The sequence below is a fragment of the Pteronotus mesoamericanus genome, unplaced genomic scaffold (genome assembly GCF_021234165.1).
Source record: "Pteronotus mesoamericanus isolate MK-2021 breed Mesoamerican mustached bat unplaced genomic scaffold, CSHL_Meso_final contig_105, whole genome shotgun sequence".
NCBI lineage: Eukaryota > Metazoa > Chordata > Mammalia > Chiroptera > Mormoopidae > Pteronotus > Pteronotus mesoamericanus.
The window spans coordinates 15532810-15547581 of NW_026555006.1; the positions used below are offsets into that span (position 1 = coordinate 15532810).

A 14772-nucleotide genomic window follows, 5' to 3' on the forward strand; every position below is an offset into this window, starting at 1 on the left:
ATCCTTATGTGACTTTTAAATGAGGTAAAGTCATAGAAAAATAAATCTATTTAAAATAAGAACTAAGGCAGCCTTTCAGGGGAACAAAGTGAGCAGGAAGATGTTGTTAAAAAAAAAAGAATAAAGAAAAAGAATAAAAATAGCCATCAAAGACAGAGGTTATAATGGACTAAGTGTATTTTTATGGACCTCAGATCACCCCTTATCCCCCCACCCACTGCCATCTCTGCCAAGATCTATGAAGAGGTTGGGGGGAGGATGGGGTGCGGGTTCAATCACTTAAACTCTCCGTATGTTCTGTAGTCACCTTGCTGGTACCTAACACTTGACAAGAAAAGGTTTGCATGGATAATTCCTTAACTACTTATGGCATCCTGTTTGATTGCTAGGGATTTCTGATCCCATGTGTAAAGCCATCCTATTGTATCATGAACTTATTTTGAACATATGCTTCTTTACTGAGGCCTGTAGAATCTGTAAATCTGTCCTTCAAAGTGAATGGGTAGCATTTGGATTCTGATTCTGTGGACTTTCAATTACCCCTGAATTATGCTTGTTTCCAGAACTCCACTTTCCAGGGAAATGACCTTCTCATAGCTGATCACCTCCCTTCTTTTTGGCATAGCTACACATCATTAAATCAATGAGCATTTGCCTTGATGCTTTGTGGAAACACATACCTCTTCTGCTTTTCATCTGAAAATCAATCCTATTTGTCTAACACCAAAGCAGTTCCTGCCATCAGCAGATCAATCTTAGACCAGCTTTGTGCAAAGCTCAGGGGATTACTCTGCGCCTGATGGGTACCTGCCGATTAACAAGTGCCTTTCCAGCTGTTTGCAGTGTGTGGGTGGGTGTCCGCAGCACCTGGTCTTCTCCAGCTGCAGTTGTGTCAGACCTTTGTCAAAGAACAAAGGAGGAGAATTTTTCAGACAACTGAGCTCCAAGAGGTGGTTAGAATCTAATGGCCCAGAAAGCATTCTACATTGATCCTTTTATTCTCTATTATTCCCCTTTTATTCCTTTGAAGCCAGGCATCTTTCCCTGTCCATTTCAGATGTAGTCCATTCTGTGCAACACCCAATTATTTTTCATAAGCTGGGGGCTGTTTTAGGAACATTTTACAGATTAATGACTGTGGGAGAGAAGAAGGAAATCAATAAGTGCCACAATTCATTTTTGTTTTCATAAACATGCCAGGGCTCTTCTCAGAAGACATGCTCATGATGAGAGTAAAGCTGCATGAAGTCCCTGAGCCTTTAACAATTGAAGACTGCACCTAAGCATTCCTCTTCACTGTCATTTCTTTCACTGCCAACTTGCCAAGGACAACCAGCATATTTTAGAATGCTTAATTAATGTCTTTTTGTCATCAAAGGCTATCAAGCGAGAAAGCTGATAAGATAATAAAGATGAGTCTTCAATCTCAATTCTTTGTATCCCAAGAACAGGCAAATGTCAACTCTCTTTCGATCATTCCATTTGCTATTTAGGCACATCTCTTGAGGAAAACCAGTCATTTGGCTTTTTATTATTCCAAAAATTAAATTATCAAGAACACATTGTTGAGAAAGGTTGTGAGGATCTCAGCCCTTACAGGTTCAGCAAGAGGAGTGTGATGTGTGTGAGTTTGTACACGTGTGTGCTTGCACAAGGGAGACCCGATCATATAGACTAGCCAGGTTAAAATGCTGAATCTTCTTAGAGAAATATAGGAAGGAATAAACCTCATCATATAAACATAAGATGCACCAGTTTCCTTATCTGTAAAATGGGAGCATTGAGAGAGATGACAGCCAAGTCCTTCCAACTCTAACATCCTCTGACTCTGACATAGATGGATTTTATGAGTCTTGCTAAACGTAGCTGGCAACCTGAATTCTCTGTAATAGACTACAGACAATCTTAGAAAGCAAGCAAGCAAGCAAACTCATTAAGCTTGTTACCAAACTGCAAATGCAGGACATGGAATCTTAGTCTTACGTACAATGAAAAAAGTCCAAGAGGACCATGAATGAAGCCTTCTTCATAAACTGTCTGCAAAGGACTTTAATGACCTCATAATCCAGTTCCCTCATTTTAGGAGAAAAAAAGCAACAACAACAACAACTGAGGCCTAAAAGGGCAAAGTAGTGTGACCAAGATTACTTGGCTAATATGTCCCTGATTCAGCACTAAGACTTGGCTCTCTTGACTCCTACACCTAAATATCCTGTCCCCTTTTCACCTGGGAAAGATGCCTGTTAAGAACTCAGAACATATAGGAGAAAAATCACATTTAAGCGTATTTAAGGAATATTCATATTCTTTTGGAGAAAAGTCTTTAGGAATCAGGATTATTGAACCTAAAAATAAAATGTTTATTAACAGGTTCCAGTAATCCTGTTAATGAAAGGTCTTGCTAGAGCATGGCAGCCAACTCAGTGAGCATAGAAGTAGGAGGGAGGCCCTAGCAATTTCAGTTAAACCTGAAGACTGATATCTCACTAAGGTCATCAAATGTTAAAATGCATCATCAGAGGGAGGGAATCCCTTACTCCAGGGATTTGTGAAACTGTATTACATTTCCATCAAAAGGATGGTGTCCAGATAATCCAAAAGGCAGGCAAGAGACCATTTACCACTGCAGGTGCTTCTAGGTGCCATTCTATGAAAACGGGATCCACGTTGCTGCTATAGAAGTAAAGCAGGACCTACAGAGAGGGAGCATAGATAAAGCAAGATACTTACATGCGGTATTAGAATGTAGTTAATATTGTTATAAACAGAAAAACTAGCCTTTTTAATCCCCTACTTACTTTCTCAAAACTAAATCAGAATTTTCAAGATGCAAGGAAAATAATTTAGAAACTTTGCCTGATCAGATGCTGGGATCTAGCAAGAAAATCATCTCAAGTTATGCCAATAGCAGAATTTTGACATGACCACTTTTTTTTTTTTTTGCATCTGTTTTTCTGTCCATTTGTTTTATATGGGTCCACTGTTTCCCTGCTGTAATCTGACCATTCTGTAAATGTAAATTCACTAAATGTTTATCATGATTCTTTGAGTTTGTGTTTCAGGTTATTTTCACATTTTGCTGGCTAAGGATTTAACAGAGGAAATTCAGAATAGGGAAAAGCATTTAACAGAGGAAATTCAGAAGGGGGAAATCTATCAGTTGTTCCAATGCCTGCATAGGGAAACACCCATTAATGTCAAACTGGCACTGTGTGAATAGTGGCTTTCTTCTTTATTGTAATGTTCCAGACATAGACACAGTAGTGGTTCAGCCCAATTACTCGCTGCTGCAGGGGATCTTTAATTAAACAAAGGGAAAAGCTGCTAGTCCCACTAGAGGTACTTGTATCAGTGGGGGCACAGGAGGATCCAACAGCCTGTTTAACCAGACGTAGAGAACAGTGAAGCACAGTGGTTGGGAAAAGCATGGGCTATTGTGACCTTTCATTTTAGCAGAAGTAGTAATTATTAGGAGTGGAGTGACATGGAGAAAAGTAATTTCAAAAATAATATAATATATCATTTTTAATGCCAGAGATTGTGAGACCAGAAAGAGATTTTTTACAGGAACCTCCAGGCCTGGGTTCTATGCTATTAAATCACTGTATCTGGAACACAGTAATTGCAAAATAAATATCTGTTGAATAAATTGCCCTTTGAGCTTGGGTAAGTTGCTGACTTCATCTGAAAAGTGAGAGTGTGGTATTATTATTGGTTCCCAAACCTGGCTCTGACCAACAGAGTCACTTGGGAAGGTTTTTAAAAGCACTGATTCAGTAGGATTGGGTGGGGCACATGAATCTGTATTTTTTGAAAGTTCCCTGAGTGCTGCTGATGCTGAACCAGGTTGGAAACCCCTGAACTCATTAAAATGGCCACTAAAATTCCTCCCTAAACAAAAGGCAAAGTATGACTGATGAGTCTAGGAGCTCGTGGGCTCCTGGAGATGACACTGAGACGCTGAGGAGGGAGAGCGCCAGGTGTTGAGTGCGCACAGGTCTGCTGCTTCTGCCTTCCTGTGCTTGCTTTGCTTTGAGGAGTTGTCCCTCGGGCCATGTGAGCAGGCAGAGATCTCTGGGGAGAACGTGGCCCTGCCATCCCCTGAGAGAGCTGAAAGCAGCTAGCCTAGATTCCCGCAGGCCAAGTGGAAACATGTCATTTTCAAATGGAGAAGTTGTATTACTACTAAATTTTCCCTGTAATAAGCAGAGATAAATGTAGGAACTTTTGAAAGCCACATTAACTCTTTCAGCCACAGGCTATCATCTAGTGCAATGAAGTAGCTGTTAAGCTTTGTAATGAATTATTGCCTTGTTGCACTCCCTGGCATTCTGTGGCCTGAAAAAGTTAATGAATTTTTCAGAAATATCAGGATACATCCCCCTGTGAAAGTGAAATGGAATATTTGATGGCTGACATTTTTAAGAGCATTACATAGAGAAAAGTGCTTCTACAAGCAGACAGACATGCTCTTTTCAGTAATTCTGGCTCTACTGTTACCTCGTTGTAGCAGAATTTTTTTAAAGCATTAAATGAAATGATCATAAATATTTAATAAGCATAAATGTTTTAATAAGTGTTATGTCTGTTACAAATAATAAGCATTATTTATCATTATTTTTAATAGAATTAATAGACACAAGTCATGAAGTAAAATTGAAATTAAAGTCTTCCTCTAAACCTTAAATGGTAATAAGCCAGTGCCTTAAAGTAATTATTTGAAAATTTTAAACCATTCTTTTCTCTAACATACATTCTCCTTATCTAAAATGAAATTTTAAGTAATATCCAGCTAAAGTTATATAGATTTTTTTAAATTAAAAACAGTTAATACACACATAATAAAATGAGCAGAACATAAAGCCTGTCTTTAGTAACCGGGTCTTGGCTGCATGAAACTTTTCCATTATACAAAAAGAAGCTATTAAATTAAAAAATCTACATATAAATATTGATGTCTCACCTTGAAAATGTATAAGTGTAATTTTCCTAAATTAGATTACAAACAGAAGGGTTGGGATTAAATCCTACCTCTGCCACTTCTTGGGCAACTTATTTAGCTCCTGTGGGCCTCAGTTTGCTTAGCAATAAAATGGAACAAACTATTCTGCCCATCTACCTCACAAGATTGTCCTGAAGATCAAGTGAGATCATGCATGGCAGCCCTTTATAAGATGCAAAATCCACTGAGAATGCTTAGAAGTTGTTTTGCATGTTGCAGTAGGCTCTCATTGATACACAGGGTCTGAAGAACATATTTCTTTGTTGCAGACAAGCAGAATGATGTGGAGATTCCATCTCCCACCCAGAAAGACAGAGAGAAAAAGAAAAAGCAACAGCTCATGACACAGATAAGCGGAGTGAAGAAACTGATGCATAGTTCAAGCTTAAACAATACAAGCATCTCACGCTTTGGAGTCAACACAGAAAATGAAGATAACCTGGCCAAGGTGAGTATGTGCTGGGTGGGGAGGGGTGTGTGTGTAGCTCTCTGTTTCACAACAGGCAGATGCCTAAAACTATCTACTAGGAAATAGTAGGGATCACCTTTGCTTTATTATTAAATTATACGTTAAGGAGGCTGTTGTGGCCTCTTTGTCCATTGATGGGCACCTAACTAAATACCCTTTTTCTATACAAAATGCCATTTGTTCACCCTAAATTGGATTTGTAAGTAGATAGTTCCTCATGAATGAGAATCCTAATGAAGGCGCACTGGAAGAATCCAAGGGGAGGCCAGTGGGCAGGATTGAATTATCCCAGAGGACATTTAGAGAACTGTATGCCAAGGACCAATGGGAAGATCAGAGCCGATTGGCAGAGCTGGAGAGGAAATGAGAGAAACTGATAGCACTGACTCTTGAACCCAAACCCCAGTAGTGAGGAAGGCACAGAAATTGTTCATACATATTCTGGATGACTGCACAAGCTGATTCCTGAGGGTCTCTCAGCCTTGTGATAATGAAATGAGCTTACTGTGAGCAAAAGGACATTCAGTGAGGCCTTCTGAAAGATAGCATTAGAGAAAGGTCACATCACACACTACACTACATCCTCACTCCAGACAATAAATAAGAATGGAATAAGTTGTTCCTTTAATCAGATAATCTTAGAATAATCTCACCACACAGGACTGAATGATGTTTCTTCCAGGTTAATCTGTGGCCTAGGAGCTGTACATAGGATATAATACATGACTGGCATTCTTCATTAAATTAGGATTGATTTATGTACATTCTAGTAGCTGAGTCTTTCTGACCTGGCCCTTACTGATAATGACCAAAGAACAGAAGAGTTTTCTAGCTGTAATCACTTGCATTTACCTCTGAACACGGCATTGGTTGAAGACTGCAGAGGCAAATATAGGTCAGCAACTAAATTTATAAATGAAATATACCAAAACCCATAACTAGAATGAAGAGGACACGCAACCTCCTCCTAGGTCATTCCGTTTTAATTTTTTCATGCAACTAGAATACTCTAAAGAGACATTTGAAAGACTTAGCCAGCTATTATCCAAAAAGTAAATAAAAATAATGAGGTATGCTTAAAAAAATATCTGTCCTTATTCCTAAATTCCTCTAATTTTGATTACAGGAGCTGGAAGACCTGAACAAATGGGGCCTTAATATCTTCAATGTGGCTGGATATTCACACAATAGGCCCCTAACATGCATCATGTATGCCATATTCCAGGTGAGTCAACTGTAAAGAATGTTGATTATTCATTCCATTGGATGACTCTGATTTTTTTTTTCTATCCCAGTTTACTTTTCTGATTTGACTTTTTCATTTTTTGGACATCCACTTATTTATTTTCTAATCCATTTTACGACATAGGAAAGAGACCTCCTAAAGACATTCAAAATCTCCTCTGATACGTTTGTAACCTACATGATGACTTTAGAAGACCATTACCATTCTGATGTGGCATATCATAACAGCCTACATGCTGCTGATGTAGCTCAGTCAACCCATGTTCTTCTTTCAACACCAGCATTAGATGTAAGTAGTTATGATCTCTTTTGCTTACCTGCCCATACCTTCCTTAAAAAGTGCCGTACAACATGCAATATCTGTGCAGAAATAATGTAATTAGATGATTGCATATTCTTGAACTGGTTCTTGATTATGTATAGCATCTATCAATTGAGCTACTAATATCAGAGTAACCGTCCCTTTACATCTCTTATAATTGAAAAATTATTTAATTATCAAGCAATTAACAGGATGCTTTATTTTTCATCATATCTCTTGTATCTAATATGTGTCTAGTTCAGTGACTGATATATAGTATATCCTCCATAGACATGTACTGATTTGAACTGCCCACACCATCCCAGGCATTATGGGGGATAGCATAAAAACATAACATAAAATTCCCCAACTAGTTCCTGTTAGAGTAAGCATCCATAGGCTTATTTTCCCAAAATTTCATGAAACTGATTCTATGGGCTGAAGAAAAGTTACTGAAAACCTAGAGCTGAGAATTGCTAGACATCTTGCTAAAAAATGACTGAGACTCCTTTGCCAACAGATTAATGCATTTGCATATACTGAAATTAGCAGTAGTGGGCCCAGCAGACCAAATTCTTCCTTGACAGATAGCAGTGGGAGTCAGGTGCTTCCAAAATGGGCAGGATCACTGCAAAAAGGGACTGGCCAACTTTTATCCAACCCTACCTTTGCAGGTTTCTTTTGGAAGGTGAAGAAAGATTAAACAGACCCCAACTCTATTGCTCAGGTTCCATATTTCCTAAGAAAAGAGATGTAAGAAGACTTGGGAAAGTGAGATGGAGCTAAGGCTAGTCTATGTCCCTGAAGAAAATGATCTGTATAAGTATCAGAGTAGACCCATACTGCTTATCCACTTTCCACTATTGCTGGTAGACTTACTGTGTGGCCAGAAGTTCTCCGTGAGTGCTGCAGATGCTTCAAGAAGGAGGGCTTCAATGTGTCCTTGAATAATTAGATTGGTCTTCATGGGAGAGGTGGAAACTGAGCTGGCGCTTGAAGGCTCAGAAGATTAAAATAATCACAGAGGATAAGGAAAGACATTTCAGCCAGAGAAAGACAGTTTAGCAGGGTACACTTAAGTAAACCCTAGGTTTATATCCTTGCGTATCAGTGGAGGCAGAGGAGGCTTCATGGCATGGCATGAAGGAGCTGCGCAGCAGGACATTAGGTTTCACTTCTTAGAAATGTTCTCAAATCCTACCCGTAGCAGGCAGTTTGTGGATAGGTACTGAATGAATATGTGAAATCTTCTGACTACACTACACATTTAGCTTTGGGAAATAATTTACTGCCAGTCTTATGAATTTGGAATTTTGAATTTGTCCTCTGTTTTCTAAGTTATGCAGCCTGAAAACATATGAAGTTTGTTATATCTCATAGCACAGCCAGTCTGACTCACTTCTTTGACTTGTGTGTGCTGGGGTTCTAGAAGCACCATTCTGCTATACCACTTAGCGAAAAAACAAACATCAGGTACCATCTGATCACTCACCATGAGCATTGCCTTCCTGAGCTTCAGCCTGTAGGCCTGATGAGGGCATGGGCTCCGGCCATCATTCCTCTCATGTGAGACCTTATGAGGATGGATAGAATTTGCATTTAATTAAGTTAGTATATGACACATTATAAAAATCAACAAAACGGTCCTTCTCCCAACAAGAATGAAGTGGGGTACTTTAACACAAAACTGAATAAGCAGGATAGGCAAATGGGACCTGGATTTAAATGTGCTCATTTTGCTCCGCAGGCCGTCTTCACAGATTTGGAAATCTTGGCTGCCATTTTTGCAGCTGCTATCCATGACGTTGATCATCCTGGGGTATCCAACCAGTTTCTCATCAACACAAGTGAGTTCATGATTAGGACAGTCATTCAAATAATTGCATGAGTCACTGCTTAATTTTTTTCCTCCTAATGTTTCATGATGGAGAATAATAAGAGTAATAATGAGGTAATCCTTCCATTCCACTCAAACTGGTCAGACCTTTCCTGGATACTGTGTCCAATTTGGCAATATCATTTTTGAGCCGCAGGGAAAACTTGCAAGGGGTCAGAAGGGAGTCATAAAAAGTACTCAATGTTTGGAAAATACAATATGTGAGGAAAGAATAACAGATGTGGAATTATCCAGTAAGCACAAGGAAAGTCTTGGGAATAATGTGATAATGATTTTCAGTATTATGCAGGGCTCTCATGCAGAGCATGATGACCCACTAATGTCCCTCTCTACTGAGGAACCAGCCCCAAATGTTGGATTTGAGCAAGGGAACCTCCAGACAAAATTAGATTCTGAGAAAAGCACTGCAATGGGTTTCCACAATTCAGGAGGAAGGGTCATTAAAAGACCCACATAATCCCTTCCAATTGCATAGGTATGATTGTGGATTAGTCTGTGGTAGGGAAGATGACTTCAATGAACTTCACAGCTGGTCCAGCCTTAAGATCCCAAGCTGTACTTAAAGTTTTTGTCATGCTCAAAATATTTAGGATTCATGCTAGTGAAACTATGAATTCTCTCAGTTTATGCACTATTTTGAAATTCTGGAAACCTAAGTACTTTTTCTTGTGAGAATATTGCTCTCTTGTTGTCATGATTAATATTAAGTGCTGACAGTTTTATAGAAATATTTGAGCTACTTGTTGTAGAAAAGCCCTTGCCATACTTTATCATCAGAATATCTGAGTGATGTAGGTATGTTGTACTTTGTTTTTGTGTTGTTGTTGTTGTTTACCTCATTCTTCTCCTGAAAGAACGTACACTTAACTATTTGTATGTGTGGGTTCTATCAGCTGACACACTGTGGTATCATGAAACAATTCATGTAGAGGCCAGTTATCTTTACACACAAAAAAATGGTCTTTCCATTATAGCCACCTACAATACTACAACACATAAAGGCATTTTGCAGATCTGTAACCTTGATCACAGGGTGAGTGGAGCCAAAGTGCTGAAATGGCTTCATATATCCCACTACCTTTACTGAAGATGTAACTCAAAACACACAGTTAACGCAATGGTATATGAATAATGACACCTGCAGTTGGTGACATAGTACCATCACTTGGCTATTTTTCTTAATTAAGAGAAAATATGACTTCATGAATTTGATGGCCATAATCTCATTTGCAGACCAGAGCTCTGCTTAATGAAAGATGTCTGATTCTTCCGTTTGAAAGGCAGGCTGGAAGCTGTAGTTCGCATATCCAGATATTGCAATCTCTGATGTATAGAGCCAGATGGTAGGAAATTTGACAACAAGATTGTTCTAAAAAGTATTAATGTTTTGTTACCATACTTATAGAAAGCTCCATAAAGCTACATTATTTGAATAAAATGAAATTTTATACTTACACCCTTGTCTTCTTTGAAAATCCAAAACACAACTGACAGAGTTGGCAAGCATAAAAAAGAGTGAATATACATAGTTTGAAAATCCTATGTATGAAAATCCTAATACATTTGATGAAGTTTACTGGCATTTACAGTTTATTCTTTTCCAAAGAACAAAATATGTAGAAACATAATGGAAATTACAATCTGAGATAAAAATAGGATTTAGCAGCTTGGGAATGCTTTTACCTAATGTCAAATTCTTTCTAAAGTGAAGTAGAAAGAGGATTTTAAAATACCATGAATTTTAATCAAAGAGAAAGCTTAAGCACTAATATCTACTAGAGGCTTTTTGCTTTTTTTTTTTTTTTTTTTTTTTGCTTAGAAACTGACTACATTCCTTTGTAGAGGGAGACTGTTTATCTAAGGAGAACTGACATGTGGATCTTGGTTTTTAAAACTCTTTGAATACAACTAGATCTGATTTCACATTAAGGTAACGTCAACCTTTGAATTGTACCCCTTTTTATTAAGTCATCATTTTTTCTTGCTTATTAGATTCAGAACTTGCTTTGATGTATAATGACGAATCTGTGTTGGAAAACCACCATCTGGCTGTGGGTTTCAAATTACTGCAAGAAGAGCACTGTGACATCTTTCAGAATCTCACCAAGAAGCAGCGTCAGACCCTCAGGAAAATGGTTATCGACATGGTAAGACTTCAGCCTCTCTACGTTACCATCACAGGAGGGGGAATCCCATCCTCTGCGACAAATTAAGCTCATTGAGTATTTTTGTTTTCTTTTTACACAAGGTGTTAGCAACTGACATGTCCAAACACATGAGCCTGCTGGCAGACCTGAAGACAATGGTAGAAACAAAGAAAGTTACAAGCTCAGGTGTTCTTCTGCTGGACAACTACACTGATCGCATACAGGTATTTGATAAAAGCCTTTGATTTAACAGAAAGCCAAACCAAACAACTAAAAAATGAAAACAAACTTCAGTTAGTTGGATACTAGGTTATTACTACAGCTTTGGGCTTATTTTAAGAACAAACCATACAAGCTAAGAAATAACTAAAGAAAACATTACAGCTCATTCTATAATTTATAAGAGAAAAACAACCCTATTTATTGAACTGCTTAGTTCTAAAAATAAATAGCAAGATGTATTTGTAATAGGGTGTACGTGACTGCTAGTCCCAAAAGCTCGTGTTTGGATATAAATCCCATTGACTTGCAGTTTGTTAAGTCTGTTTTGGTTATACAAATTGCCATCAGCTGGTCTCCTCTTTCCACAAGTGGAAAATATGAAGATATCTACTTTGAGTAGTAATTCTTTGCATTTTTTCCAAACTGAGGAAAGGAAATGGTGGCAGTATCTGACCTCTAATGTCCTTTCCAGTTTTTAAATTCAATGACCATCAGTTTAAGAAGACACAGATTTTCCCTTTTGGGACTCCTACAATGGTAAATAACCAATGCTGGCCAGCACCATTGTAATTCTGCTTTTTTGGTGCACACACTATAATTATAATATAACTAAAATGTTCTTGGGTTTGGTACCAAGTGTACTAGTACAAGAGGGATAAGATGTTCTCGTAGTATTTACACCTAATTTTATGGGATTTCCAAAACTTGGTGATTTCAGGTCCTTCGCAACATGGTACACTGTGCAGACCTGAGCAACCCCACTAAGTCGCTGGAATTGTATCGGCAATGGACAGACCGCATCATGGAGGAATTTTTCCAGCAGGGAGACAAAGAGCGGGAGAGGGGAATGGAGATTAGCCCAATGTGCGATAAGCATACAGCTTCTGTGGAAAAATCCCAGGTATCTACTGTCAGGTTTTCAAAGTTTTTGTAAACTGCTTGCTGTAGAACTGAGGGGTTCTACCTAGCTCTTTTCTTTTAACAGAAAATTTAATTTCTCATATATATGAAATTATAAGGAAGCAACTACCCACTGAGTTGCATTAAACTCATGATTCCTTATTTTCTTCATTACACTCGATTTTACAGGGTGAGATAAAGCAGTCATCAGAATCCATCCAAGTTTGAACTGTGTAGCCTTGAACAGTTTATACGGTTGTCTGTGATCTTAGCAAACCCTGCCAATTGAACTGAACACTGTGGCTTCCCCCGTCTCCTCCATCCAGATTTCTCCTAGCTCTGTCCTTATTCAGGATTTCTACTCTTCTTCCCTGTACCCTATTTGTGCTGTTTCTTCATAATCAAGCACACTGCTGCCATCACCAGAAGCAGTGAATCTCATTCCTACAAATCTCTTCTACCTCATCGTCCAAGCCCATCCTGTGTCCCCTTACCCAGGTTACATCTATGCTCTGAGAACATGCTGACATCTTCTGATTGTATCCAAAGCTACAAATTCCCTGTGGGCTGAGGACTGGGGACAATACCCTGGAGGCCAGGGGATATAGAAAGGCCCCAGTTACCTCTAGCTACAGAGAATGTGGCCATAGAACATGTCAACATCCCTACAAAGGCCTTAGGGCCAGCTGAAGTGTTATTTTATTCAGGGCAACAAATGGCCTGAGCCAGATGGGCATGATTGAGGATGAGTCCATAGGCTGTCCAAGGTCTTTATCACAAAAGGATTCAGAGCATTTTTTGTTCATGTTTTTCTTCTTTCCTCCCTACCTGCTACCCCCAAATTTATATATACTTGTAATATCTATATAGTTATTATTGTGTTGCGTCTTTAAAAAAATACCAATCACATGAATTTAAAATCTGTGAAAGTACTCTAAAAGTCTAATATTCTATAAAAAAATCAAGATAATATTAACTTAGGGACAATTCAAATATCCTAAAAGGGTGATTCTCAACCTTTTTAATTTCATGACATACATAAACTAATTACTAGAATTCTGCAGCACACCAAAAAATATATTTTTTGACTGTATGACATAAAAAAGAGGTGTGATTTTGATCCATTCACACCAGATGGCTATTGCTCTGTTGGCTGTTGTCATTTTTTATTTGACAATCTGAGGGAAAAGGGGTGAGCACCCCTGACTAAATACTCAGGTATCACATGTTTTAAAAGTTCTTGCAGCACACCAGTTGAAAATCATTGCCCTAAGGCCTTAATTAGAACAAGACAGTAATTAACTAATTAATTAATTGGAATAAGGCCCTTTTATTAACAACCATGATTTTTTAATATTTATATAGTATCATGCAGTTTTCCATACATTTTTCCACACATTATCCTATTTGAACCTCCATACAGCCTTGTGAGACAGACACAGCAAGTATTTCTCCAGCGTATCAGGTGAAGACGTTCTCCTCTTGGTCCCTTTCACCAGCTCTTTAGTTGCTCCACTGCCCTCCACCCAAAGCTGTTCACTCTTCATAACTGTGGACAGGTCTCCCTGGGGCCATGACACCATGTTCACTCTTGGTGTTTCCCACAGATGCACCCTGGTGGCCCTTGTCTAAGAAGTCTGGCAATAAAGCCCTTGATTAGATGCTCTTAGGATCTTTAGAGCTCTCTCACCCCAGAACCTAGGAAATAAGCAACCAGAGGCCACCTTTCCAAAAATACTGAGCATTCAGCAGAAGAAAAACAAATGAAGAAAGGAAATGACTGCATTGTGTTCAGCTGATTCAGTTTTCTCCATTGCCTTGAGCTTGTTTTGTTCAGGTCCCTGGAAAACACCTTGAATATAGTCTCTAAAGTCCATTAAACACAGATAAAGTAGAAAAGGAGTTGGGGGCGGGGAAGGAGTGGGTGGAAGCAAGAGAAATAACCTGAATCATCTTTAGCATAGTTCTTAAAACCAATGCCGATTAGAGATGCCCAGTTTTTTTGTGTGAATTCTGTTTGTTAAAGCTAGGGAGGTACCAGAGAAAAGATGATAGATAGATAGATAGATAGATAGATAAATGTAAAAGAATCACATATGACTAAGATTCTTTGATATGGTACAACTTTGATGTATTGAATGGCTGGAGAAAAAAACTAGAATGTTAACAAAGGGAAGTTTCCAGTAACGTGGAAAGGTAGCTAGTTACATAATATCCCATGGGTACCTATCAATTGGCCTTGCTCATCTCCCCCTGAATCCCAACCCAGATTCGCTCCGGCTCTTCAGACCATGACAGGGGAATTCCATTCTCTCATTCAACTGGTGCCTATTCTTTCTCTCAACCTGCCCCCACCCCCAGTGTTTCCTGTTTGTCCCACAATGAGGAGGTCAGAGTAAGGCCACAGAGCCAGCTCAGGCAGGATGCATAGGCCCTGTGTAAACCATTGCAGAGCCATAAGCCTCATATTTATTCACAGGCACACTAGCACAGGAACTGCTTAATTGTTTTCATTTTCCCTTCTTTTCTCCTGATGGAAATGACCATAGGTCTTGCAATTGCAGATGTATCCATGGAGGGGATTTTTGT

The 14772-nt window shown here is 38.8% G+C and overlaps 1 protein-coding gene across 3 annotated transcripts in view; it reads left to right on the forward strand.

Moving 5' to 3' along the window:
* The window catches only part of PDE4B (phosphodiesterase 4B), a 515450-nt gene that overhangs the window by 497655 nt on the left and 3023 nt on the right, over nucleotides 1-14772 (forward strand). For all 3 annotated transcript variants that reach the window (XM_054574329.1, XM_054574348.1, XM_054574337.1), the window contains 7 exons: nucleotides 5272-5450; nucleotides 6598-6696; nucleotides 6841-7005; nucleotides 8765-8864; nucleotides 10907-11061; nucleotides 11163-11285; nucleotides 12002-12184. In XM_054574329.1, the coding sequence (XP_054430304.1) occupies nucleotides 5272-5450; nucleotides 6598-6696; nucleotides 6841-7005; nucleotides 8765-8864; nucleotides 10907-11061; nucleotides 11163-11285; nucleotides 12002-12184 (1004 nt within the window). The remainder of the gene's footprint in view (nucleotides 1-5271; nucleotides 5451-6597; nucleotides 6697-6840; nucleotides 7006-8764; nucleotides 8865-10906; nucleotides 11062-11162; nucleotides 11286-12001; nucleotides 12185-14772) is intronic.